Source organism: Paroedura picta, chromosome 3 (assembly GCF_049243985.1).
Source record: "Paroedura picta isolate Pp20150507F chromosome 3, Ppicta_v3.0, whole genome shotgun sequence".
NCBI lineage: Eukaryota > Metazoa > Chordata > Lepidosauria > Squamata > Gekkonidae > Paroedura > Paroedura picta.
In genome coordinates, this window is record NC_135371.1 from 147,046,551 (window position 1) to 147,073,833 (window position 27,283).

Sequence of the window (27,283 nt, forward strand, 5' to 3'; positions counted from 1 at the left end):
AAGAACAGGGCACGAAGTTCACAAGTACACTGCCAGAATCAGTTTAGGCTAGCCTGGATATGAACCAGCAAGCAAGGAAGCAGGTGGTCTCATGTCCTCACCCTTTCTTGGCATTCTTCTTCTTAGCTTCTGGAGTAGGTGACGGAGAGGGAGAGCGCTTCCTTTTTTTATAGTTTCCGCCCTTCTTGTCTCGTCGGTCTGAGTCAGGACTGTTAACCTAGAGAGAAGAGAGAGAAGCGTGCCACGCTAGTTGTACCAATGAGTTTCTGCTAAGGAAGTCAACGGTGGAAACTTCTCGGGGTTCCACTTCTCACCTTTGCATCAGGGTGGGATTGGACAGCTGAATTTTCAGAAAGTCAACAGGCCTGAGAAGCATTGAATATAACCAGCAGCCTCTCATGATGTACCTTTTACTGGATTGTACTATTCCAGACAGGAGGCATCTCTGAGCACTGGCTGATGCGACAGAAAAAGGAATCCTGCTGTTTACTGTTAATGTTTCTTCTCTGGTGAAGTTTACTTCTCCCACCTGCTACATGGGCAAGGACATTTAAATTTGGCAGTTGTGTCATCCCTTCTGGAGGGATAAGTCCACATGCCTTTGGGGCAGTGGTTCTCAACCTTGGGGTTGGGACCCCATTTGGGGATGCCTGGCCTCTTCCCCAGGGTCGCCAGGTTGCCTGCCGCCATGACGGAGGCAGTGGCGTGTGGTGGTGGCAGTGGGCAGCATCGGCAGCAGGCAGCAGCATGTGGAGGCGGCCGGTGGTGGCGGAGATGGAGGCCGGCGGACGTGGACAACAAGCAACGTGGATGCAGCAGTGGTGGCAGCAGCCCCCTCTCCCGGGCAGGGTCCTTGCCCCCCTCCAGTCACCTCCTGCAGGGGGTCGCCCATGGCCACATCTGGGGGAGCCAGCAGAAGCACCTCCGAAGTGCTAAACTGGCAGCTCCTCCAGCTAGGTCCCCACTGGGCTTCAGCACCAAAGTTGGGGTCGCATCAAATAAAAGGTTGAGAACTGTTCAAGCAGCTGCCAGCTTAGTGCAGCCTTGTGCCCGCACAAGAAGAAAGGAACCCAGCTCTTTCACCTCTTTACAAACTGATGGAGAAGGGGGGAAAAAAGATTCTGGAGCCCTCCCACCTTTTCCCCTGGGGAAAATAAATAAAACAACAAAAGGACCAGAACTTAGCGGATTCTCCTTCCCATGGAGGGGAGAACAATTCTGCCTGATTTACATAGCTCCACCTATGGAGCAATGGTGGACAATAATTCCATCCAAGATATCCTCTTTTCGCAGACTGAGAACCCCACACACACTCAAAACTAGTAAACCACAGGGAAAAGATTAGAACATGTTCTAAATATGCAGAGGATTTCCCCCCCTGTTGGAAGACCATTCAAAAATTCAGTCTCTCATCTGCCGCCTGAAGTGGTATCAGACATCAATAGATAACTGACATGGAATTGAAACTCACATACAGCTACTTTAACAGCTCAGCATTCGGTGTTTTTAAGAACTTTAGGGTTATCCTAGACATGTCTTGTCAAGCTGTATGTCTATTTCAATCAAAGATTTTTCAGATCCCAGAACATGCCCCCTCTAGCTGCTTGTATGCCATGTAACAGAATGCTCAATGTCCACTAATGGTTTTTAAGCATACAGATCAAGAAGGATTTCCTTCAAATTGTACCGTGTGTTATTTCAAGTAGTCTGGTTTAAGAAAATTCATAGTCCTTCTCACTTAGTCCAGGGTCCTCCTAGCCTGCCATTTTTTTCAAAGAGGCCCAGCAAACTAGACATTATTTATTATTTGCTACCATCACATTTCGATCAAACTTATCTTTGAAAGCAGCTTACAATAAGACATAGAACTATCCACAAATAGTAATTGCAAAACCAAGAGCGCAGTGAGGAGGTCCCAGTAAGGTCTTACTCTGGGCACTGGGGAGGGAATGGTTACCTATTGCTGCTTCTCGCACTAGCTCCAGTGCCCTGCCTTTGACTCAATGACATCTCAGACACTTCTTAATTCTAATACATCTCCACTCCTTCTTTTTTAAAAGGAGACCCTACAGTTTCTCTAAAAATAGCATACCTCATCTGTGAGAGTCTTTGCAGAGATTTTCTTCCTCCGGGAGACAGGAGTCTTCTCGTCGTTTACTTCATAGTCTTCTTCATTCATCCACTCGTTGAAAGTATCTGTATCAAGGATCCACTTGGCATGAACCTGGGTGTCAGGAGAAGAGAGGATGTCATCAGTGGGCTCCTTGAGTTGTGCCTCACAGCTGAGCTGCATCTCAAAAAGCCCTGCTCAAGGGCTAAAAGGGGAGAAGGCAATGCTAAGCTTCACCCCCCCCCCTCTACAGACTGCTTGCAGGCAGAGCATTTCGTCTTTCAATTTAAACAAAGGAGATTTTTCTTTGCTGTAGCCCCATGAGTGGTGCTCAGGAAGAGTATGGAAATGCCTCAAAAAGGGACAGTGCTGTGTTCCACTTGGGGGGAAACCACTGTCTATAGGTCTGCACTTGGTCCTACCAAACAGACATGTGCTGGGATTTTTATGCTGAAACTGAATTTTCAGGCATGTGTATTAATGGGAGAAAAGCTGCTCCCTGCATCTTTTCAGGTTCAGAAAATGTCTCCTATTCCTTTAAGCTGTGGTCCAAACTCAACTGTCAAATACCTCGGAATTCTATTTAATATAGAACTGCCAAGGCTCATATGTTCAACAGGATTCAAGGTAAACATACAGACACAGTAAAATATAGTTAGGTCCACAGACTTTTTATTTAGGAGCTTCACAATACTCTTCTGAACATCTCAGTTATCCAATCCCAAGCAGTGTTTACAGTCAAATGATAACAAAGTTTCAAACATCAAAAGAGTTTACCTTCCTGGGCTTCTCAGCTGTTGGGGCATCCTCCACAGGAGCTTCAATTTCACTTGCTGCAATCCAAGTGTCATAGCTGGGCAGGGAAGCAGGCAGTGATTAATTCAATTCCCCAATTCACCCACACACTCTAAACCAGTGGTCCGCAACCTTTCTTAGGCTGCGGACCGCTGCGCCGGCGTGCGGGGAGAGGGTGACCCGGCGCAAACGCGCACGCGCAGACTTGCCGCGCGTGCATGTTTGCGCCGCCAGCATGCCGGCGCCCGTGGCTCCCTCTCCCCGCCCCTCCAGGCCGTAAGGAAATCAGCCGCCGAAGCAGCCGATTAGCTTGCGGCCCGGCAAGCTTCTCTTCCCGCCCCCTCCCAAAGCAAGAAGCTTGCCGGGCCGCAAGCTGATCGGCCGCTTCAGCGGGAAGAGGGAGCCGCGGCCCAGCGCCGAGGCCTTCGTGGCCTGACACCGGGCCGCGGACCGGGGGTTGGGGACCACTGCTCTAAACCATGCCAAGAAATGGGCATGGAATCAGTGCAAGACTCAGTTCGATCCAAAGTATACCAATTTGCCTTGAGTCTACAAGGTGAAGCAGAGAGAAAGCTATAGTATAGTATAATATAGGAAGCATAGATAAGGACAACAAAATCCAAGTGGATGCATACAAGGGAGCTTTCACAAACTGGGATTTTACATATATTTAAAGAAATCTAAATGGCAGAGAGGCCTAGATTTACCCAAAAATTGCTGACAGAAGTGATTTCCATCAACAGAATACAAATGTGGTTCTCCTTCTGCTATAGGCCAAAGTGCCACACTCGATGTATCTAGGGGTCACAGGCCCCCCACAAACAGTATGAGGGGGAGTCAAGAGGTCTGCACCAAAAGGGGAGAAATAAGCAACACCCTTTCCCCCATCTGCTGAAATCCTGCAGCAGATCCCAACCATTAGTATTAGGTAACACTCACCTGTCTGGGTAGTAACCCCAGTGCAGAAGAACCTGTTTGTCCCTTTTCATGATGGGCCGAACCCACTCTTCTATAAGAAAAACCATAAATGGAGGGATTAATGCGACAAATGCTGCATTGTTTATTGCTAGAGGTCTCTGTGAGGAAAAGGATGAAATTTGTTCCTAGCTTAACTACTTTACAGAGAAAAGCAGAAATACACAGGCAGAGTTGGATGGGTTGAGAAGGCACCTTCATGAATGACAGGCAGCAGGAGAAGAGGGGAGTACAACCTGGCCTTTCTACTCCCCCTGGCAGATTTTACTATAATTTCAAACAGGATAGACTGGGACCACAAAGCAATGCCTGAGATTTCTCAGTGGATTTCTCACCCTCCTCCCCTGCTGTCTTCAACAAACCATCCAGAAAAGTACAAATCAAGGATAATATATTACTGAGAGGGAGTTTCCTACTTGTACGGTATTATTATTAATCCTAACACATTTAAAATCTACTGGGTAGAGAAATAGAAAAAAAATTATAGTCAGATCATACCTGTATGTGTACAATCTAAATCAAACAGACAAAGAAGAGATGGGAAGGAAAGTAAGTTGTCAATTGCTGAGCTGTGAAAAAATCAAAGTCCAAGAAAAATAATGCAGATGTAAAAATCAAAGTAAAAAAAAAAAGATGAAACTTCTTGAAAGAATGAAGGCAACAAACTGGAGAACATTAGATGAGAATTGCAATAGTGACAACCTGAGATTGGTACATTCTGGTAAAGATGCCAGAGCCAACAGCTTTTCAATGTTCATAGCAATAATGACTAATTTTTTCCTCCAGACGGTATTTCCCTAGTGTCATGATGGTATCCTACTCTACAGGCATTCAGTGCAATCTGGTCAAGGTTATTTCTCTCTGTCAACTATTGGCCTTCAATTTGACAGCTGAAGCATTTAATTTTAACAGACTGACTCCCAGTCTACCTGGAAATGAAACTCATTCATCTCATGGGATTGCTGCAATGATGCACAAGGTAAACCTTGCAAAGAACTACATGTAAAAAGGGGCTATAGATATTATGAATACAATACATTGTAGCTTTAAGGGGCACTGTTTTAAATGCAATGTCTTTCCTTCCAATTGGGCATCAGCCCTATAAAGTTACTGGAACAAACAAAGACCAAACAATGAACAGCGCTGCATTCTAGTCATTATCTCATTATCACACGCCATTGCCCGGTGACTCTGTAGACCAAGATTTAGATGAAAGCCATAATTCCACAACTGCTTCATTCAAACATGGAATGAAATCTCACCTTCCTCCAGGCTGCCAGGAACAGGAAAGACAATATGGGAAGCATTATTCTTATCTTCTGTTACTGTTCCCTGGAAAGAGATCATAAGTGCCCATAAAGACCAGACCTTACATCTGGTTTCCAGGAAGGGATGCCTTATGATGAAGCAAGGCACAAGATAACAGCTATGCAGAGAAGTCCATTTGTCCAGTTCAAAAACCACTTCCCTGGTCATCAAGAGGTCCACACTGTTCACTCCTGGATCAAATGAACTTGCATTTGATTACAGCACCTCTTTCTGTAAGGTCTAGGACAGGGGTCGGCAACCTTTTGGCACATGGGGGCCACATTAGCGTGCCAAGTGCCTAAAGAGGGCCACATTTTAAACCAAAATGTAATAAAATTATTAACCAACTTATTTAGGTCAAAAGTAAACATTTAAAGGTAAATAAAGAAATGTTAACTTTAATGCAATTTATTTTGGAACAGTGTAGAATCCTTTTTATTTAGCTACACCTGCTTACCTAGTCAATGTGATTTTTGAGGCTATTTTTTGTTAGCCAAGGCACTGATGTCCAAGTCAAGGTTTGTGATAGACACTCTTAAAATGTCATGTAAATGTTAATGTGTAAGCCTTGACCTACACTTTGATTTCACAATTTTCATCTTGGAAAAGGTTTGTTCACTAATGTATGTGGTGCCAAAGACTGTGGACATGCCTGCAGCAAATGTCTTTAGGTTGATAAATATATCAGGCAGGCCAGAATAGAAATCTCACAGATTATTTTCTTTGTAAATGTCTCAGAGATGATCACTGGCTTGCAAATCAACTAGTTCCATCTGAAAAAAGTTACTTGCATCTTCTGGTGCTACTTCAAATGGATTCTGAAACATTGAATTGTAAATTCCTATCCTTCTCAAATGTTAGTCCATCGCAGCATGAGAAGTTTGAAAAGTTACTTTCATTAACCTGCTTCCCAAAAATGTTTAATTTTGCTTCAAAACCTTTCTTAGGGTTGGGTGATTCAGCTGCTCAAGCAGCCGTTCCTGCCCATAGCAGCCAGCGCTGCGGGCGGGGGAGGGGCGGCGCGGACGCGCTGGCTGATGTACACACACAGACACAGAAATCCGCGCCTGTGTGTGTGTGCCCGCCACCGAACCACCGCCTGGGACCCCTCCCCCCTGTGCCGCAGTGCTGGCTGCTACGGGCAGGAATGGTTGCTTCGGCGGCCGAATCACCCAACCCTACTTTAGAATACATGTCACAGACCTATTATGCATGGCGGCAACCACATCTGGCTGCCGCTGTTCCGGCGAGGCAAAAAGCCCCGCGATTCTCGACATGTGCACGGGGGAATGGTTCCCCGGTGCATGCTGGCTGCCCTGACGCAATGGCCCCATTGATGCAATACAGGGCTAGCAAAGCTCCTAGAATGGCCAAAATGCTATTATGGAGGATAAGAACAAGAGGGGGCTGATAGAAGGAACCATGGAGACCAAAACAAACAATGTTGCTATTGTTGGGGTTTTTTGCAAGAAAGGGACAGGATGAACAGCAACAGATGATGTCTCTTGAGGCAGGAAGAATAGTATGAGTATGAGGGAAAATGCCCTAAGGGTGATAGCAGCAGACAAGCACGTTGGAGGGACGCACAGAAAGAAGTCGGGGGCCTCATGTGGCCCGCGGGGCTCAGGTTGGGGACCCCTGGTCTAGGAATTCCCACTCTGTGGTGGATTTGAATAACCCCTTCTCCTTTGTTGCCCCTTACCCTTATTCCTCTTGGAAGTCCACTTTCTCCCACCAATCAAAACACACATCTCCATGAAAGCTTTAGCTTAACCCCTTAGCCATTCTTCTCAATCAAGCCAAAGTATATTCATGTGTAAATGCACCAGTTGCTTACACAGATTCAAATGGAAAGACAATGTAATCATGTGCTGGTCTATGAACCAGGCTTACGCCTTGCAACATTTTGATGGTATTTTAAAAAGGAACTGAAGAACACGATGAAGCCTCACACCAACGAACAAGTTAAACAAGAACAAATAGAAAGAGCTTAGGAAGAGACATTCAAAGAAAGACAGTGTATCTTGAATGTCCAACTATATTATCATTATTAATCTCAAAGTAAATAAGCATCAGTTTCAGTTATGAAGACTTTTGACACTGTTCTGCAATCTTACTCACCTGGTGCCGTTTGATGATGTCTTTTAGTTTGGCCTGCAATTTAGGGTCAATATCTGGATGCAAATAGATGTTGGGCCGGGAGAGGCAATTGTTCTGGAAGACGAACAAACAGGACAAATGAACACCTGGTGGCCAGAAGGAACAATTTCTGTATAAGAATGGAAGTCACAGTACCTGCACTAATGATTTTTCAATGGTCATGAACATCTCCACATTACGATCCATCCGTGATGGATTCTGGAAATCGAAACGCCGCCTTATTGGAAGAAAAGAGTGACCTTCATGAAAGTCACAGTTCATATCTCCTAGATCAGCTGTTCTACAAAAATTTACTCCAACGGAAGACATTCCACAAAGCCTAATGTCTGATCCTGGGTAAGGCTGGAGACCAGTACCTAACACCCTAGCTCCAGATGCATCTTGGGAGATAGGTAACATTAAGTCTTTTCCTCTATTCAAGTCTTTGACTCTGGAAGGTTTTTTGGGTACTACATTCAATGATGACCACTTCCCTCCCACCACTTGCTACAATGACTTTGACACATTACCAATATTGGACAATTATGCAGAGGTTTACATTTTGTTAGCCATTAAAGGAAAATGTCACATACAAACTGGGTTTTAACTGCTCTACATCAGATTGCTTATATGTAAATCGTGCTTTTCTACTTGTCATTTGTGCATATACAGTTGTGGGCACTGAACCTGCACACAGACCCAATTCAAAAACTTCTAAATCCGGCTTTTAGTTGCAAAAATCCTTTTCCCTCTAAGCGGCACAGTCTCAACAAAACTTTCCCATGGGAGAGGAGTCATTGCTTCCTGTTCAGTTCTTGCAAAAAGTACCACTGCAGCAAGACGCAGGTCCATGTTGAATGAATATACAGATGACCACTTGAGGAACACTGATAAAGACTATATAAGCTAACTCACCTGGAGGTAGGTCTAGATGCTATTAGCAGAAGACAGTCTCAAAGAAAGCATCTGCTTTTGCTCTGATGTCTCACAAAGGTGGAAAGCTGGATCCAGGGGGCTGCTCTGTGAAAGATCCTTCTGTTGAACTACTTATGGGCTAGCTAACAGCAGAGCTTAATGGTAGATGTGACCAGAGGCTGAACTACTGGGAAGACATTCTTTGTCATTTCTTTGAGCCCAAGTAATGTAGTCGGGAAGAGGCTCAGGAGTTTCCTAAATGGGCAGTTCTGTCCAAACAGAATGGACATACAGAGAATAGGTGTTATCAGATACTGGATTAAGAAAGTATGCATGTATTCTTCAGATAATTGATTTTAACTTTTATGTGGAGAACCATTAGGATCTTAAATTTTGATTTCTTTAACCTTGATCAACTGGAAGTCCTATGATGGAATAAGAGGTATGACTGCTGGGTAAAACCTGTGGAGGCCTCTGAACAATGGTTTTGTCAGGGGTTAGAACAGTGGTTCTCATCCTTGGGGTCACAACCCCATTTGGGGTTGTTTGGCCCCTTCCCTGGGGTCGCCAGGTTGCCCACTGGGTGGAGACGGTGGGAGGCGGAGGCGGTGGAGCCATGGCAATGGCTGCCTCGATCGTTGTGCACATGCACATGCATGCGCACACGCAACGTGTATTCCACCCGCACGTGCAAATGCTGCCACCACCGCCATACCAGCCACCGCTGAAGCTGGGGTTGCAGCGAAGAAAAGTCTGAGAACCACTGGGTTAGAAGAACAGGACGTGACACTACTAGCAGCTGTGATCCTTAGATGACTGCTAGACAAGTATGCCAGTCCTACAGCACTAAGGTCAAGGATGGAAGACACAGAGATGATGTTGTCATTACCAAATATGTGAAACCTTATATATCTCATGTTGAACTTGATGCATCTCTCCCACAGACAGCAGACTAGGCAAGAAAAGGATATGCCACCTCTGTTATTCATTTAAACAGTATTTTGTGGCCAGTCTGGGAAGAAAAGCATAAAGTGACTTGAGAAAAGCAAGGAGCTCCAGATGGCCAATATGTAGCTGCCTCTCTTGAGATGGACGCTGATGGTACGTCTGTCCTAATGTGAGGTATTGGCTGTGACGGTTCCTTGATAGGGTGGTGTTACAAAGGGAATTTGTGACATAAGTGACAAGGGTAAGTCCATCAGTTGTAGCTCCTGAATGCACTGATGAAACAGCCTGAAGTTTTTCCTGAGAGTCCCACATTAGTTAGAAACTGCAGTTCAACCAATATTAGAGAGGCCTTATGGTCAGTCTGGGAAAACTGAGCCATTATAATGGAAGTTGTCATGAGGCATGGCAATCTGTGAACCTGCCTTGAAGGCTGTGACAGTGAAAGCTGAAGATTTGAATGATAAAGACTTAGGTCCTGTACAAGGCAGGAAAGTTCTCGCCAAAATGGACCCAATAAGTTACCCCTACAAACTGCAAATTCAAAACAGGGAACTGATGGGATTTCATGTAGAGATACAGACATGTACATGTGACAAAGCAGTGGAGGAGATACTGTGAAGAGCTGGAAGTGGCCTCAGTCACTAATGGACTAGGAGGAGAGTCCAAAGCCTGGTCTAGTACATCAGAGTTTGAGGCCTTGTCTTCCTCCTTCCACCAGCCAGAACACTGCACAGCTGAAGGAGGCGGTGCAGGATCAGGAATCGTGGCTGTGCCATGGCATCGCCAAGAGTCAGACTTGACTGAATGGCTGACAAAAATAACAACAACTTTCTCCTTTGGAACAAGAAGAATAGGTGAAGATGACTCAGACAGTGGTGGGTTCTTGGACATCTGAGATCCCTGGCCACATTTATTTTAAACATTTATATGCTGTCTTTCCACACAAACAGGATAACCAAGCACCTGGTACTCATGCTCTTCTATCTGATATGGGGCAGGTGGAATACATTGTGGGCAAAGTTTCTTCTGCTGGCCCCAAAGAAGGGGAACTGCTGTGGGTGATGAAAAAGAGATCATAGCCAGTGGAACCAAGTATTGGTGTTCATAGTCACATGGCAAAACCTACAGATAATGCTGTTGTTGAAAGCTACAGAGACACGGGATGTAAAACAATCAGTAGATGGTTGAGGTACTGATCCTAGTGGCTCCAGTAACAATCTATGTGTTTCTAGAAGTAACGAGGGTAGCAAGGAGATTGGTCAAAACTGATCCCAACGATCCAGATCACGTAGCACTGAGGCAGTCAATGACTTGAGTTTGGCAATTAATGCCTTGAAGAGACAGGATTATTGTTAGCAGGATGGGAACCTACCTCCAGAAGACCATGGGTCAGGGCAGTGGTTGGAAAACATTCCATTAAGAATCTTCCAACTACCTTTTGAGGAAAGATCCCACAACTTGGATGTCTGAGGACAGAATCCTACCAGCTACTGTTGTACTCAGGACAAGGAAGATCTCCTCAACCACCTCGAAGATTACTTTCAGACTGGGTCTGCCCAAACACACAGGACAAAATCCATCCAGCGACTAGAATCAAGAGTAAAATTAGGGTGATGCTTCACCTTGTGTTCCTTCTTCCTCAGTTCCAGTGACCAGCAGGCCCAGTGTTTCTGCCTCAGTTGCTTCATCTGCTGTTGACTCAGTATCAAGACACTTGATGTTGATGGCTCCTGTGTCACCAAATGGACTGGCAGCACTTAGATGGGTTTTTGTGTAGTCAATATTGACTCTTCAGCCAGTGAATCACAGGCTGAAAAGAACAGTCTTCCAAACACTGGTTCAGAGGCTAAAAGAACCACTGCACTCTGTGAGTTCAGTAAACTTCAGATAGCAGGTGGTCTTTACAGGAGACCCCAGTTCAGGTCAAGGGCAAATTTCTCTGCATGGATGATTTTTTAAAAGTCATCGTCTACACCAAGGCCCAGGTGTCACAAAAGGATGGAATTGTAAGGGTGGAGAAATGGAACAGAGACAGGGAAAAACAACTAACAGTGTGTTTGTGTGTGTGTGTGTGTGCACATTTATCCATTCACACACAATGCTTTGAAAAAGAAACCCACTAACTTACAGAGGAGTCTCTTAAAACAGCATTCCCAAGTACTGCTGCAGGGAACAAGAGAACACAGAAAGAAGACACAACTCCTCTCCCTCAACCATGCACAGTCAAGACTACTCCTTAAGAAAAAAGATTTCAAATCTAAAAGTGTGAAGCCCATAAGCATGCCACACAAAAATTACAAAAGAAGAAAGCTCACAAATCTGGCTAACCATCACATTGCACAATTCTATAACTTCATTCTCAGAGAAAATTGAAAAGACAAGAGCAGAGAAGCTTTTCTCAGCAACCATTATACATACACCTATTGGGATTCTAATGATTTCTACATTACAAGCACTAAATCTTTTCTGATTATAGAGTCTCACCTGAAACCAAGAGCTACCACCCTATGGACAGTACTTCATTCTTTTTTAATGGAATAGCAAAAAAGGTAAACAAGAAGGCTTACCATCCTTGGTCACTCTTGAATTTATAGGCTGCTGCGAGGATGTGACAAAGAGCACCACCAGCTTTGAAATCTAAGAAGCATTTGATCTATAAGACAAGAACAGAGAGACAAGGATAGCCAGGTACAAAGAACCTGTTACAACAGGATCACTTTCCATTTCCAGTGCCTTCTCATTGGAAAAAACATCAATTCACCAAGAATTAGGATGAAAAATGATATAATGCAGATCACATCACACAGCTAGAGAAAGGGGTTATAGGAGGAGTTGGGACAATGGAAGAGCTTCTGCTTTGCATGCAGAAGGTCCCAGATTCAATCCCCAGCATTGCCAGTCAAAAGGACCAGGGAGTAGGTGATATGAGAGATCTCTGCCCGACCTGGGCAAACTGGTGGTCTAATTTAGTATAAAGCAGCTTCATGTGTAATGATGAGAAAAGGCCTGAGGCTTGCAGTGAAGGATCAAAATCTGGCCAGAAATTTTAATACTGATTAACAAGTTGAAGTAAAATACAGCAGAAACATCTGGACAGAAAGGCACTCTGAATGACAAATGGAAGAAATCCAAATCTGTTTAATATGGGCATTCTACAAATGAATCCACCCTAAAGTAGAATAAAATAAGTCCTCTATCAATTTATGACCTGATACTAGATTAACCACTACAATTTAGCAAGCTTTGCATTACAGCAGCTCTGAATTTTGCACAAAAATGTTGATATTTTAACTGAATATAATTTGTTTTTCTGCTTAATTTACGCACAACATAGGATGCAGATGTCAGCCCCTAAACACTGTGTTGTAATTTTCTGATTTTGTAATAAAAATAATTTTAAAATTGACTACTAAGCCCAAAGTCTTAAAGGACCAGGTGCACAGGGAAGCAAATTCTTTAAATGTTAGCATAGATTATGAACTAGCACTATTGGGAATGCACAAATGTAATTTGGAAGAGTGGTTGTGGTTTTTCCTCAGAGTGTGGTACATTAAGCCATCCTTTCTGCAAGTGGGCACCTAGCAGTCCCACAAGGAACTAGCACCAATAAGGCTTTGTACACATGACACACACATGCAGTCTTCAACACTTCCAGTTACATAATCTCAGAAGCCTCCACAACTCATAAAATGAGGTGGCAGACTGTATCATTTCTAATACACCCTCCAAAGACACACACACATAATTAGCACATTCAAGAAGAGAAAGATATTCTCTCCTCAATGCTCTAATTTACAACAGGCCCAGTACTTCTTAGATATGAAAGATCTAAGACAAAACCCCACAATAGGAAGTGGTACATTCACAGAGTTCAAACCCTAAAGCAGCACAAGCTATACAATTAGAGGGAAAGAGCTCTGCCTCTTCAAACTGTTAGCACTGACCTATGTGTACTAACAATACACAATTGCATAAAACACCTCCTGAAAAGATCTGTATTGAAAACAGTATTTAGCCCCTGCCAACCTCAGGAAGGTTGTGGCACTCACCGGTAACTTTGTGAGAGGAGCGTTACTGACATGTTTCCCAAACACTTCCTCCTGGAACTGCAGCAGCTGCACCACTAGGCTGGATAATGACTTATTGGTGGGTGGTTCTGCTTGGATGTACTGTGGGAATAAGGATCGAAGCTTTACAAATCCTACCCTCAGGCTCTGTTAAAACCAAACCAAGCCCATGTTTAAATTTAGGCATGCAACATGTAGATTATGCATCAACTAGTGGGTTAGCAGCCAAAACATAGTCACACCCTCACCCAAAATACATTACACCAGTGGTAACTTCACATGTTTTTTTTTTAATTTTTAAGGAAAAGGGAAAACAAGAAGGGAGAGTAAGAATCATATATGCAATAAAATATTTTAAAATATTCCATAGCGCAGATTATGATTAAAAGTAGAAGGAGATTTTGGGTCTGGTTGAAGACTATTAATTATAGATGCTTTCTGAGAAGGAAGAAGCAGCACCCCAGAGAGAACCATTCCCAAAACAAAGAAGACACCTTGCTTTTTAGCACTTCCATTTCTTAGGCACATTATTTATTATTTTACTCAAAAGATTTATGCACCAGCTTTCAACTCAAATGGAGGCCTCAACTTGGCATATATCAGGCACTTACATTTTTTAAATATTAAAATATTAACATTTAACAATATACACATACATTATGACAAAACTTAGACTCTGCAAAGATCTTTGGAGACTGCACAGTTCCACCTTCTGAAGAAGTGTTGGTTCTTATATGCCGCTTTTCTCTACCCGAAGGAGGCTCAAAACGGCTTACAGTCACCTTCCCTTTCCTCTCCCCACAAGAGACACATACTAGGAATAAGAGGTGATACTGCAGCAGCAGGAAGAACTGCAGCCATAATAGCAACAATGTCTCTTATTTCTTGTTCATACTCAGGGGCACTATATCTCCCACATGGGTAGATCATTTTCAAAGATTAATGTGAAGCAATCACTGTTAAAATGCAGGCTACAGAGGTGGTCCAACTGCGGATCTCCAGATGTCCAGGGACTACAACTCCCATGAGTCCCTGCCAGTACACGCAGACGTACATCCTGCATGTGCTGACAGGGGCTCATGGGAGTTGTAGTCCCTAGACATCTAGAGATCCACACTTTGGCTACACCTCAGCCCTAGAGCAGGATAGATTACTTGGAAACTAGCTTTGTATCAGGCAGCAGGTGGATACTTTGATCAGACAACAAATCCAACAAGGTTCTCAAATCTCTTCTTAAAGCATTCTACAGCACTGGTATGCTCATTAAAAAACCTTTATTTTGCTATCCCAGATCTCATATGACATAACTGACCCTTCTCAGCCCTGGTCTGTACTGTTATTTGCTGAACATTTAGAATATTAAAAGCTGAATTCCCAAAATAATAGATTATTTGAAACCTTAATGCTCAGAATTCCTCCAGGACATCATTATATATTAGAAATCACTAAGAAATTGGATGTTTGGGGAGAGCTACAACAACTAACAAGGGTTTGGCTCTCACTGAATTTCTGCTAATAGAAGGGCGTTAGTTCATCAGTTTCCCCCCTCCTACTGCAGACTCCTAAGTTATCCCTCATGCTGTTTCTGAGAGTCCTGTCCCCCAGATGCAGCTTTTAGGGAAGCAGTTTGGACTGCAGCGGGAGAGGGGAGGCAATCCTTCCACTGATGGAGCCTTCTGTTAGCGTAAAGTCAATGCAGGATCCAAGCCAAGGAGTGATATATTTATGATGCTCCCGCTGGAGTATTCCATTTACTGCCCAATATAAGTTATGCCCCCTGCATGCTACTTAGCACACAGTGGGGCAGATAGCAGAATAGTTCTGACTCTTCCCTAGGAAAAAGTCAGAGACATTGTATCAAATTTTGGGGAAGGGAAATCCTGCTCTTGGACATTGTCACTGTCATGGCTGTTATACTTCATAACTATTACAGCTGCTGCCACACAGGGTAATCTCTTTCTAAGCAAAGGGATTTGAGCTTTTGGCATGCATTGCTCTCAGATTGGCTAACATAGTATATAATGAAATAGGCCTATGTGCCAAATCAGTGATTAATCTGAAATAAAGAAGTCCAATAATTATATGATCAGGGAATGGAAGAAACAGACCCCATCTGACCTTCCTTAAGTGACACTCTCACCAAAAGGTGGTACAGACTGCTTCCTCAATTTGCCCAGGGTGCAAACAATAATTAAATGGGTATTTCTTCTATGGTTGGGACCTTCCAGACATTCATTGCACATTTTAGCTTGTTGGCACTATTCTAAAATGAACAGCCAGTCAATGCTATCATTCTTGTGTTCTGGTTGCAAATAACTAAAACAAAAACAGGATGGTTGGAGTGAGATTTTAATAAGCAGGGAAATGGTGAACATCAGGTCACAAGCTGTCACTCCAAACAGAGGATCGTCTAGGGACTCGACCACTCACTCTCACTCAGAAGGTCAAAGTTAAGAGCTTGGGAATTGAGATCCATGCTGCTTGCAAGAACGATACAGCCGTAAAAAACCCAACAGAAATCCGATTTCAGGTGCCTTTATCCTGGAGGCTGCACATGTCCTCTCTCCCATAATAATAATAATAATAATAATAATAATAATAATAACAACAACAACAACAACAACAATGATAATATACTTTATTTATTTATTTATTCCCTGCTGCTATCAGCAAGCTGCCTCGTGGTGTGTTACATAGTAAAAACCCCACATTAAATACAACAATTATAGTACCCTATTAAAATTACATACCCTGGCAGCAAAAACCTCCCACCCTCGCATAACGCACTCCCTCTTGGTGCCACCATAGGGGAATCCACAGATGCCAGCAATCTACCACAAGGCAACGGTGGTTCTGGCCTGGTGGTTCTCTCTCCTGAAGGGGGCCATCTGATCTTCCATGCCCTGACGTCAACCACAGACCTGACAGAACAGCTCCGTTTTACAGGCCAGAACATAGACAGCACCTACAGGAACCTTAGCCTATTTATTACCTATACCTATTTCAGGCAACCCAGAGTCCCTACCACTAAGGGAGACATTGACAGGACAAGCCTCAGCAAGGCGGAGAAATTCATTTCAGTTTTTGAGCCTTTGGCTCAGCTGATCAGAGGAGTGGTAAGGAAAAGTGGACAAAATGAGGGATCCATCCTGCAAATTAAACCTTGCAAGCAGTCATCTGAGGAGAGAGTTCTCTTCTTAGATACTAACTCTTAGTATCTTCTTAGATACTAACTCATCAGAATGGTTTGGAAAGGTTAAATGGAACCATGCCAAATGTTTCCTATTTCTGTGGACAAGGAATCATTGGAAGAGATAAACAAAAGTTAAACAGGACTCCCGAAGGAGATAATGGGGATGCACGAGAATCTCTCCTGGAAGAATATACATTGGAGAAAATCCCATTTTCGAAAGGAAAATACTTCATATCCTGTAGATTTCCACAGGCCAAAGGCCACTATTACAGTAGGCAGGACTTATTCAGGTCACTTGTGGAAGACAAGCCATGTGGGAGAATGTGAGGTCTGTGAAACCAATGAATGAAACTTCCAGGAACTGGCTCAGAAGGAATCTATACAACATCTAAGCACAATGAAAAATGGAAATAATGCATCAAGTAGGGAAAACCAACAAAGAGAAAGCAAAGGAATTTACAACCCCCAGTGGTCAGGGAGAAAACTAATGGAGATGATGAGTTGTCAAAAAGAGATACTGTTATTCTGGAAGGTATCCAACAGCTGCATGCAGAGGCAGGGAGACAGAATCCAAAGGGCTTATTATGGCTTCCTAGACTAGACAGAAAAGGGGACAGGATCCCTGTTGGCGTCGGGGGCTGGGGGGTCAACAGGGTGAAAGGGCGCCGACGGATCCAGCCTTAAGGACTCTTCCAGATGTGCTGGGGCGAGGTCAGAGGATCCCCGCCATCCTTGCCGGGGAAGAGGGGCACCCTAGATCCTGCATCCCCTCAGTCAGCGCGTGCCCCCCTATTCCAAATTTGCACTGCCATTGACCCCCCCCCCCCAACCAGGCCCCTTCTACTCATGGGACGGGGCGGGGAAAGCCAGAGGCGGGAAGGGGGACCTGTACAATGGGGCTGGCGAGGCATGTGTCCCTGGGACGTTTCCGATACAGGCAGCAGAGGGGAAGCAGCGCCCTTTCTCCCCCCTTCCCTTCCCTTCCCTCCCCCCCCCCCCCGGGCCGGGTCGGAGGAGAGGCTGAGGCTGAGGCAGGCCCAGGCGCGGGGAGAGAGGCCGGTACCTTCTTGTAGTTCTTCCCCAGCCAGACGCGCGCGCTGTCGAACTGGCTGACGGTGTCGGAGGCCTCGTAGTATTTGACGTTGGGGCCGCCGTCCTTCTTCCGCACCGCCATTTTCCCAGCGCCGCCGGCCCGGGCCGCGCCGCCTGCTCTCTGGGCCCGCCCGCCTAGCTCGTTCTCGGAGCGCCGGAGCGTCCTCGGAGCGCCCCCTCGCGGCTACGGTCCCGTCCGGCAGCCGTCGCTCGCTCTCGCCACGAGTGATCGGCAGCGACTCCTGCAGGACAGATGTCGCCTCGGCCGGCTGGACTCGGCATGCCCCCTTGCGGCGTGACGGCCGCTCCATCTTAGCTACGGCCTCCGGGTCAGGGAGGAGGGGAAAGGCGGCGGGAAAGGTTCTCCGCGGACCCAGGGATCACTGCTCGTCGTCCTAGGAACAGCAGCAGCAATACTTCTCTAGTCGTGCTGCAGCCAAAACATGGCATCAGCCTTTGTACCACGGTGGTATAAGATTTCGTGGTCAGACCAGCAGGGGTGTTGTAGGGATCGCGACTAGGTAATGCCTATATGAAGTCCTGTGAACAATGAAAGTGCTATATAAAGGCTAAGCGTTGTTAGACTAGCTGGTTTCATCTGCCTCCTTCTCCAAGTGTAAAGAGGGGGAAGAATAAGATGTTCACTCAGGTGGACTTTAGCCAAACAATGTTAAAAGGGAAATGTTTTGAGATTTTTTTTTCCAAATCATCTCCGAATTTCAAGATGAAGAAAGGATGATGTTTGAAGACAGTATTAGAACCAAAGACATCACCATCATCCAGTGTCTGGGCAGTAATCGGTTCTCTACATCCTCCATTTTAAAGTGTGAGTTTGGGAATCACATAAAGTGGATTCCCCAACCTATTTAGCACGAGCTACAGGAGAGCAACCAGCAGAGGGAAGGTATGGAGGCTCAAACACACTAAAGGCGTTTGCCTCATCCCAGCCTCGCACCCACCTCCCTCTCCCTTGTTCCTGGGGACGGGAATTTCTTTTTTTTAATGGCTAACTTCCTGGAGCAACGAATAGGTGGACAAGCGTGCAGCCAATGCCAGAAAAAAAATATTTTTTTCCCAAAGATGTAACATAAAACATGCCTCTCTAAAGTTCCCCCCCACCAAATCAGGAACATGATTAATTTTTTTAAGTATCAAAGGATAGTTCAAAAAGCACTATGCATCTATGATTCTATGCATAGGCATTTATACGGAGAAGTACAATTAAAAAATAATTAGCGGGCATAACAGGACCTTTAAAATATAGAGAAAAAGGATTGGTTACCTGGATTGATTGACAGGCAGAAGTGTGACATGTATAAGGTGTGTTGCTCTCTTCCACCATTTCCAGCAGCAGAAGTGGAGGGTGAAATGCACGAAAAGGTGGCAGACAAAGGCAAGAAAGCAGAAAAGGTGAGGAGGGGCTGGGAAGCACAATAAAATTTAGCACTTTGCCATTCAGTTGGTGTAACGCTAATTTTACTGATACGTGGAAATTACCAAAGAGACTCTACTTTCCCCCCAACAAACATTGTTGTTGTTGTTAGGTGCGAAGTTGTGTCCAACCCATCGCGACCCCATGGACAATGATCCACCAGGCCTTCCTGTCCTCTACCATTCCCCACAGTCCATTTGCCTTTGCACCTACTGCTTCAGTGACTCCATCCAGCCACCTCATTCTCTGCCATACATTGCAACTGGGAAGACCATAGCCTTGACTAAATGCAGTTTTGTTGGCAGGGTGATGTCTCTGCTTTTTAGGATGTTGTTTAGATTTCCCATAGCTTTCCTCCCCAGGAGCAAGCATCTTTTAATTTCTTTGCTGCAGTCCCCATCCGCAGTGATCTTGGAGCCCAGGAAAATAAAATCTGTCACTACCTCCATTTTTTCCTCATCTATTTGCCAGGATTTGAGAGGGCCGGATGCCATGATCTTCATTTTCTTGAGGTTGAGTTTCAAGCCAACTTTTACACTCTCTTCCTTCACCCGCATTAACAGGCTCTTTAGTTCCTCTTCACTTTCTGTCATTAGAGTGGTATCATCTGCATATCTGAGGTTGTTGATATTTCTCCCTGCAATCTTAATCCCAATTTCTGACTTAATCCCAATTTTTGACTCATCTAACTAAATGGAGATAGTGACAGATTTTATTTTCTTGGGCTCCAAGATCACTGCAGATGGGGACTGCAGCAAAGAAATTAAAAGACGCTTGCTCCTGGGGAGGAAAGCTATGGCAAATCTAGACAGCATCCTAAAAAGCAGAGACATCACCCTGCTAACAAAAGTGTGTTTAGTTGCAATGTATGGCTGCGAAAGTTGGACCATAAGGAAGGCTGAGCATCAAAGAATTGAGGCTTTTGAACTCTGGTGCTGGAGAAGACTCTTGCGAGTCCCTTGGACTGCAAGGCGAACAAACCGGTCAGTCCTAGAGGAGATCAGCCCTGCCTGCTCCTTAGAAGGCCAGATCCTGAAGATCAAACTCAAATACTTTGGCCACCTCATGAGAAGGAAGGACTCCCTGGAGAAGAGCCTAATGCTGGGAGCGATTGAAGGCAAAAGAAGAAGGGGACAACAGAGAATGAGGTGGCTGGATGGAGTCACTGAAGCAGTAGGTGCAAACTTAAATGGACTCCGGGGAATGGTAGAGGATCATTGTCCATGGGGTCGCGATGGGTCGGACAATACTTCGCACCTAATAACAACAACAAACCCCGCCTTTCTCATGATGTGCTCCGCATACAAGTTAAATAGGCAAGGCGACAGTATACAGCCTTTACGAACTCCTTTCTCAATTTTGAAATCAGTGATTCCATGCCCGGTTCTCACTGTTGCTTTTTGACCTGCATATAGGTTTCTCAAGAGACAAATAAGATGCTCTGGTATTCCCATCTCTTTAAGAACTCGCCACAATTTGTTGTCCTCCACACAATCAAAGGCTTTAGCATAGTCAATGAAGCAGGAGTAGATGTTTTTCTGGAACTTCCTAGCTTTCTCCATGATCCAGTGTATGTTGGCAATTTGATCTCTAGTTCCTCTACCTCTTCCAAATCCTGCCTGTACTTCTGGAAGTTCTCGGTCCACATATTGCTGGAGCCTAGCTTGTAGGATTTTGAGCATAACTTTGCTAGCATGAGAAATGAGTGCAATGGCACGGTAGTTTGAACATTCTTTTAGCATTGCCCTTCTTTGGGATTGGAATGTAAACTGACCTTGTCCAATTCTGTTGAGTTTTATTTTAAACGAACATTAAATGTTGTCAAAAATAGATATGTGTTAGATATCCCAAAGCCTAATAATGAATTTAGTTAAAGAAGAAACCCAACAAAAATATTTACAGATCATAACCTAGTAGGAGTACTTAAATTATAGAACAAAAAAAAAACAAGAGGAAGATGAAGAATAAGCCCTTTTATGAACTGGTGTTTTCCTTTACTTTTACCAGGCATATTTTTTCATTCTTACTTTTACTGTACACCTGCCTTGGACTTCCTTGTTCCTGCAGCATGGATTTTGCTCCCTTCAGTACTCAGTTCACTTTCCATTTGCTGTTTCTCTGTTTTTTTTTAAAGTGCTATTGCCCTGTTTTTCCCCCTTACTTTGCTCCCGAGGTGAAGGTAATCCACAAGCATAATGATTCAGTAGGATTTTCTCCTCCTCCTTGCCCTTTCCCTGCTGCTAGGAGACCACTCCACTACCACACACATTGAGGAAGTTCACCCACTCAGCACCTTCTGCCATCTTATCAATTGCTGTGGTTTTTTTTTTTTTTTTAAGAATTGGGATGTGACTAATAAAGGGACTTTTTCACTAAACTTAAGTGGTTGGGGGAAAAGTCAAAAGAAGCATTAAACAGTGTGTATGTGTAACCTCTCCTCATGTCCTGTGGTACCCCTGGCTGAACATTTTCGGATGGAAAAAGTAAAAAACAAACAAACCCTGGTTGGGTAGAATATCAGCAGTAAAAATAAATGCTCTTCCACAATTATTATTTTTTATTTCAAATACTGTCAATATATATGGAAGAAGAATTTTGTCAGGATGGCAAGGCAGATAAATAATTTTTTATGGAGTGGTATGAAACCAAGGATAATCTTCAGATTACTCCAACCCCCCCCCCCAAAAAAGAAGGATTGACAATTCCAAACAAAAAATTATATTATCAAGTAGCTGGTACCTAGTCACCAGACGGGCTGCAATGCCCTACCCTCAGATGTACTTGAAGGGAGGTGGTAGGTTCTCCATCTTTGGAAATTTTTAAGCAGAGGCTGGATAGCCATCTGACGGAGAGGCTGATTCTGTAAAGGCGTAAGGGGGTGGCAGGTTACAGTGGATGAGCAATAGGGTTGTGAGTGTCCTGCATAGTGCAGGGGGTTAGACTAGATGACCGATGAGGTCCCTTCCAACTCTATTATTCTACTAGGGGCAAAGCCCATTGTATCCAAGAATACAACGGGTGCTAGAGCTTGGCAGTGGGAAGAGGAAGGGGAGGGTTGAATGTGTGTGTTGTGTGGGAGGTTGTGGTGGCGTGGTGGCAAATGAGGGCATGGGTGTGGAGATATGGGTGTCAAGAACCGGTGGTGTGGAATGTTCATTGAGTATGGGAGAGGACCTTTGGGAATTGTGGCATGGTGGTTACAGATGAGCTTTCCAGAGCCATGTCTTCAGATATGTGAAGGGAAAATCAGATTGGAGATTCTTCTTAGGGGAAGATTACATGGCAACCAATTCCCCCCAGTTCTACGTCAGTTTCCTTCTTGTGTGAATTAGGCCACAGACACCGAAATGCCCCTCACATGGGGTAGTCACAGTACACAGGTGGTCTGCCTGTCTGCGCCCCAGAATACAAACAGTTGCTGATAAGGGCTGGCCATAGCCCATAGCCCAGGAGGGACACACCTGCACCACTCCCTCCCAACTGCAGGCAAAAATGGCTTCTTTGAAGGCTGGACTCTGAGGCATTGTGCAATTTTGAAGTCCCACCTCCAAACCTCCAGGAGTATTTCCAACCCAGGGGTAGCTAACCTCCAGGTGGGGCCTGGAGAGCTCCTGGAATTACAGCTCATCTGCAGAGTATAAAGATCAGCTCCCCAGGCAGAAAGGGCTACTTTGGACAGGGTTTGGTACAGAAGAAACATTTAAGGCCTCCCACACAGGTTGTTGTTGAATTGAAAGACTTGAGGCCTACTGCACAGGGTTGATGTACCGATGAAACAGGAGACAAAAGAACCAGTTTCGTCTGCAGAATAACGCTGTGCAGTGGCCTCAAATCTGCAGAAAGCTGCAAAGAAGAAAGAAACATGGCTTGGCTGTGACTAACCCCCATCCGGAGCAGTATTTTAAGTGAGAAGGGGCTTTTCTGTGGCCTCCCTGTCTGCCAACTGTTTGGCAGAATGGGAAAGTTCCCAACCCTCAAAAGGAATGCCCTCAGGCTCCCCTCTCTGAAGGAAAATGCCTCCCTCCCCTCAGTCAGGGCCTGTCAGAGGCTCTTTCACAGCAGGCCTGAAGGGAGGGAGGGGGAGGGAGCGCACTCTTCAGCCTCCTGCCAGCTCTGTCAGGGTTCTGAGGTAATTTACAGTTGGACATGACAGTTAGGACAGCCTTGGGGCGAAAAGGGCTGGCGCAGCCTGTGCAAGGCTCATTCTCATTCCCCTTGGCAGCCCTGCTGAACTCCTTTCCCTGCGGTGGTCAGGGGCAGACTGGCAGCCATGTCTCCAGATTGCCCTGGAACTCTGGTCTGTCCTTCCGACCGGCCCCTCCACTTGTCACTCTGAGGCCAAGGGGCCAATCTGGGAGTTTTGATCACGGACGCAGCCCACCCCAACACCCCTTACTGTTTTATTAAGAGGGAACATATGATTCTATACAAGAAAATTCCTTATGGTGAAAGGAAGTGCCCCAACGGAACATATCCTTCTTCATTGTCAGTTCTATAATGATATACGTTCCATTTTTATTATACCATAGTTCCATAGAGTCCCAGGGCATTCAGGACAATTTTATACCTCCCTGCTCCTCACAGACACAAATTGTTCTATCACATATAGTGTTGCCAGGTTCTGTGCTGCAGCCATGAAAAGTCGGCAGAAGTTGACTAAAACTTAACTAACCCAGAGAGCTGTGATTAGAACAATTTCCTGTATTTCCAACCAGTTTTAATTTCTATTTTAGCATATTTATGGTCTAAGCTGTTTTATATATTGTTATTTTATGAGTAAATCCATGTTTTTGGCTACATTATTTTTTGTAACTGCAAAATTGCTAATTTTGACTTTGCTCGTCTATGACCGCAATAAAAATATGTCTGTCTGTCAAGTGGTTGAATTCATCTGCATTTCAGATTGGATCAAAGATCCCAAAGTACAGTGAAACTGGAATCAGAAGATTTAGACGAAGGCTTACATAATTACTTATGGATAACAAAATCAACCAAAATAACTACAGCGCAAGAAAAAAATAATAATAGAGATGGACTGCTGAGGGCATGGTTTTCACGACAGTATTTATTGAGCCCCCAAACTCCCCGTTGGTGTATCCAATAGCTTGTGATAAGAATACAAGAAACAAAAATGACTCTATAACCCATGGCAATAAATGCTCAAGGGAATTCTAAGTCCTGACAAAATATTAAAGATGAGGGATTTAATATTCTATCTATCTATCTATCTATCTATCTATCTATCTATCTATCTATCTATCTATCTATCTATCTATCTATCTATCTATCTATCGGAAAATACCTGGAGCAAAGCTGTGCACAAGGGGGTTGGCGGCGGGGGGGGGGGGGGATTAATCCAGCCAAAAGATTAAATAATACAAAAAGCTATTAATTGAATCAATGAAAACCCATGAACAAGGGAACAAGAAAGAAAAATAGCAGAAAATGAGTTAACAAATTCAAGAAAAAGCAAGAAAGAACTAATTAACAATTTTCACTAAGGATCTGGAATGCATTGTAATCCCCCCTCCCCATTTAAAAATCCTGTGCAGGAGACTGACCTGAAGATTTGGGGGGTTGGAGCCTGAGGAGGGCAGGGTTTGGGGAGGGACTTCAGTGGGGTAAAATGCCATACACCTTCCAAAGCAGCTGTTTTATCCAGGTGAACTGATCTCAGTCACCTGGAGTTGTTATCCCAGGAGATATCCAGCCACGACCTGGAGGTTGGCAACCATAGCACCAGAGGGGTGGGAATTTGTGAGGGAACTGGAATTGCATGGGAAACATTTGGCCACAATAAATGTGTTTTAAAATGTGTAAACCCCCCAGAGCCTTAGGGAAGGGTGATATAAAAATCTAAATAAATAAATAAATAATGCACATTTTTAATTGGCCCTATCACTCCATCTAGATAGAAGTTTGCACTGGTTTCTTCCATTCCATGACCTTGTACCTGAGGAAGTGTGCATGCACAAGAAAGCTCATCCTTCCCTTGAATAAAACTGTGTTGGTCTTGATGAAGGTGCCCCTGGACTCTAGATTTGTCCTGCTGCTTCAGACCAACACGGCGACCCACTTGAATCTATAATTTACTTCGATTGTACAAAAAATCCACCTGTGAGCATTGAAAATATGTCAGATCCAAGCTACTTCTGCGGGGCAAACATCCGTGTCCTGTATAGGAAGAGAGATCAGTAGGTGTGTAGGACGGCGAACGAGGGGGCGAGGGGAATCCCTACTGTCTGCTAACCTGGAGGGAAGAGAGTGAAGTTTGGGTCCAGCGGCGCCTTTAAGAACCATATTTTATTCAAGGCGTCAGCTTTCGTGTACACAGGACTCTTCTTCAGACAAATGCAGGTGGGGGTCGGCAAGAGAGCTGAAGCAAAAGGAAGGGCGGCGCCGAGCTGAAGGCCTAACAGGCTTCCTCGTCTTCTCCCTTCGTGCGGGGAAGGAGGCCGGACGCTACGAAGCTTTTCCCTCGCCCGGCCGTTTTTCCTCAAAGCCCTTCTGGTGGCTACACGGATCTCTCTAGCTGAAGCTTTGCAGACGCTCGGTCTGGGAGTCACGGTGGCCGAGTGGTTAAGGCGTTGGACTCGAAATCCAATGGGGTTTCCCCGCACAGGTTCGAATCCTGTTCGTGACGACTTTTTATGGAGAAAACTGACTGCCTACTTTTAACGAACTCCTGGTTAAAGGGAAACCGCGCCGGACACCAAGTAACCTTGCCCGAAGGGAGGGCCGCCTTCTCAGCATAAATCGCGGCACCTGAAGAAGCGGCTCTCGGCCGCGACAAACCGGAAGCCTTCAAGACCCGTCCCTGCAACAAGAAAGCGAGGAGGGCGCTTAGCTGATGGGGCGCCCCCTGTAGGCGGAGGCCACGTTCTGGGTAGGCTGCGTTTTATCAGCGCCCCCGCCCGGCGCGGGAGAATGCGTCGCCTTAGCCGGAGGCGGGAAACTCATTTGGCTCCGCCAGTCAGGCCAGGACATTCTCCCGACTAGGAAAAGCGCCTGCACTGGGGGGCCACTGGAAAGACAGGGAGGGCTGCCCAGTCTGTGCTGTTGTTGTTAGGTGCGAAGTCGTGTCCGGCCCATCGCGACCCCATGGACAATGATCCTCCAGGCCTTCCTGAGGGGAGCGCCATTCAGGGCCTCTGAGTTGGTAAAGGCTGCAGCCCGATGCCCGTTTAGCCTGACTACTGATGCAATATATAAGGAGTTGAGCTGCCAGACGACATGCATTTATTGGCAAAGCCCCCATTTCACTTCTGCACCCCGCACGACTGGCAGGTCTAATGAGCACAGTCGGCTTATTTATACCCTGTTGCTGTCTTCATCGGAGATCCAAGGGCTTAGCAACACCATTTCCCCACCTCTCTTTGGTTCTTTGAATTCAAGCCTGTGAGGCATGGCTTGGTCACCCAGCAAATTTCCATAGTGGAGTAAGGGTTGGCTGAGATCCTATTCTAACCCTAACCCAGGCGCTGGTGTAATAGGCCTGAGCTGCAGGAAGAAAGAAGCCAAGCCCACCTATACCCAAGGACAGCTATCAGACGTAAATGGGGCAAACCTATAAAAAACCTTTACTTTTCTGTTCATAAATTACTTTGAAGTACAGCACATTTATTTATTGCTTAGATAACTACTCAGAAGTCACTTTCCACAGAATAGAGTCCTCACAAGAGAACAGAACTTCACTGATTGTCACTGGTCAGTTATCTCTCTAGTGTATTGTCAGGAATCTAGATACTCTTTCAGAAGAGTATCCTTCTCCCTCTGGGTCAGGAGGACAGCTTGATGGGTGTTTCCCAGCTGTCTTTGAGGGAGGCAGGTAATTTAAATATTCTGTCTTCCTGCGGGAAACGCCCCTCTCAGCCAGTCTTCTTCCTGCCTCGTTAGAGGGAGCAGCTAGAGTCTAGGCGTCTCTAGGTTTTTTGAAGAAGATTCCCTAGTAGTTTTTCCCAATTCCTTCCTTTGCCTCCTTCCTTCCATTTTCCCCATTCCTCCCGGCTGGTGATCCTTTTTTGGGCTCAATACCCCTCGGCTGCGCCGGATCGGGCAGCAGAGGAAAGCCGGCGACGGCCGCGTGCGTTGCGGCGGCCATTTTGTTTTTCGGCGGGAAATGGCGGCGGAGCGAAGAGACGGCGGCTTTTCCTCTGAGGAGGACACCGAGCCGCGGATTGGGAGCGCCGGGGTCGGAGCAATGTCGGAGGCAGCCAGAACGGCTGCGCCCGACCCCGCAACAGCTGCATCGGCCGCGGCAGAGCAAGGACAGCGCTCAAAAGCCGCGAGAGCCGCAAAGCAGCCTAAAC

General features: G+C 45.3%; 1 protein-coding gene and 1 non-coding gene across 13 annotated transcripts in view; one reads left to right on the forward strand and one right to left on the reverse strand.

The window, feature by feature from the left end:
• Nucleotides 1-17,700, reverse strand: part of SMARCC2 (SWI/SNF related BAF chromatin remodeling complex subunit C2) — a 41,792-nt gene extending 24,092 nt beyond the window's left edge. For 8 of the 12 annotated variants that reach the window (XM_077328530.1, XM_077328528.1, XM_077328529.1 and 5 more), the window contains exons 1-11: nt 17,514-17,700; nt 13,240-13,359; nt 11,758-11,843; nt 7,484-7,565; nt 7,310-7,402; nt 5,143-5,212; nt 4,379-4,393; nt 3,845-3,914; nt 2,888-2,963; nt 2,093-2,224; nt 102-217 (exon numbers count right to left, since the gene is read on the reverse strand). In XM_077328530.1, coding sequence (XP_077184645.1) covers nt 102-217; nt 2,093-2,224; nt 2,888-2,963; nt 3,845-3,914; nt 4,379-4,393; nt 5,143-5,212; nt 7,310-7,402; nt 7,484-7,565; nt 11,758-11,843; nt 13,240-13,359; nt 17,514-17,624 — 971 coding nt within the window. In that variant the 5' untranslated portion in view covers nt 17,625-17,700. The remainder of the gene's footprint in view (nt 1-101; nt 218-2,092; nt 2,225-2,887; nt 2,964-3,844; nt 3,915-4,378; nt 4,394-5,142; nt 5,213-7,309; nt 7,403-7,483; nt 7,566-11,757; nt 11,844-13,239; nt 13,360-17,513) is intronic. The other 4 variants (XM_077328533.1, XM_077328532.1, XM_077328531.1 and 1 more) reach the window with 2 other exon arrangements.
• Nucleotides 17,701-25,535: 7,835 nt separating this feature from the next.
• TRNAS-CGA (transfer RNA serine (anticodon CGA)) lies at nt 25,536-25,617 on the forward strand. Its single transcript has one exon. It is a non-coding gene; the product is annotated as a tRNA-Ser (tRNA).
• The last annotated feature ends 1,666 nt before the right edge of the window (nt 25,618-27,283 follow it).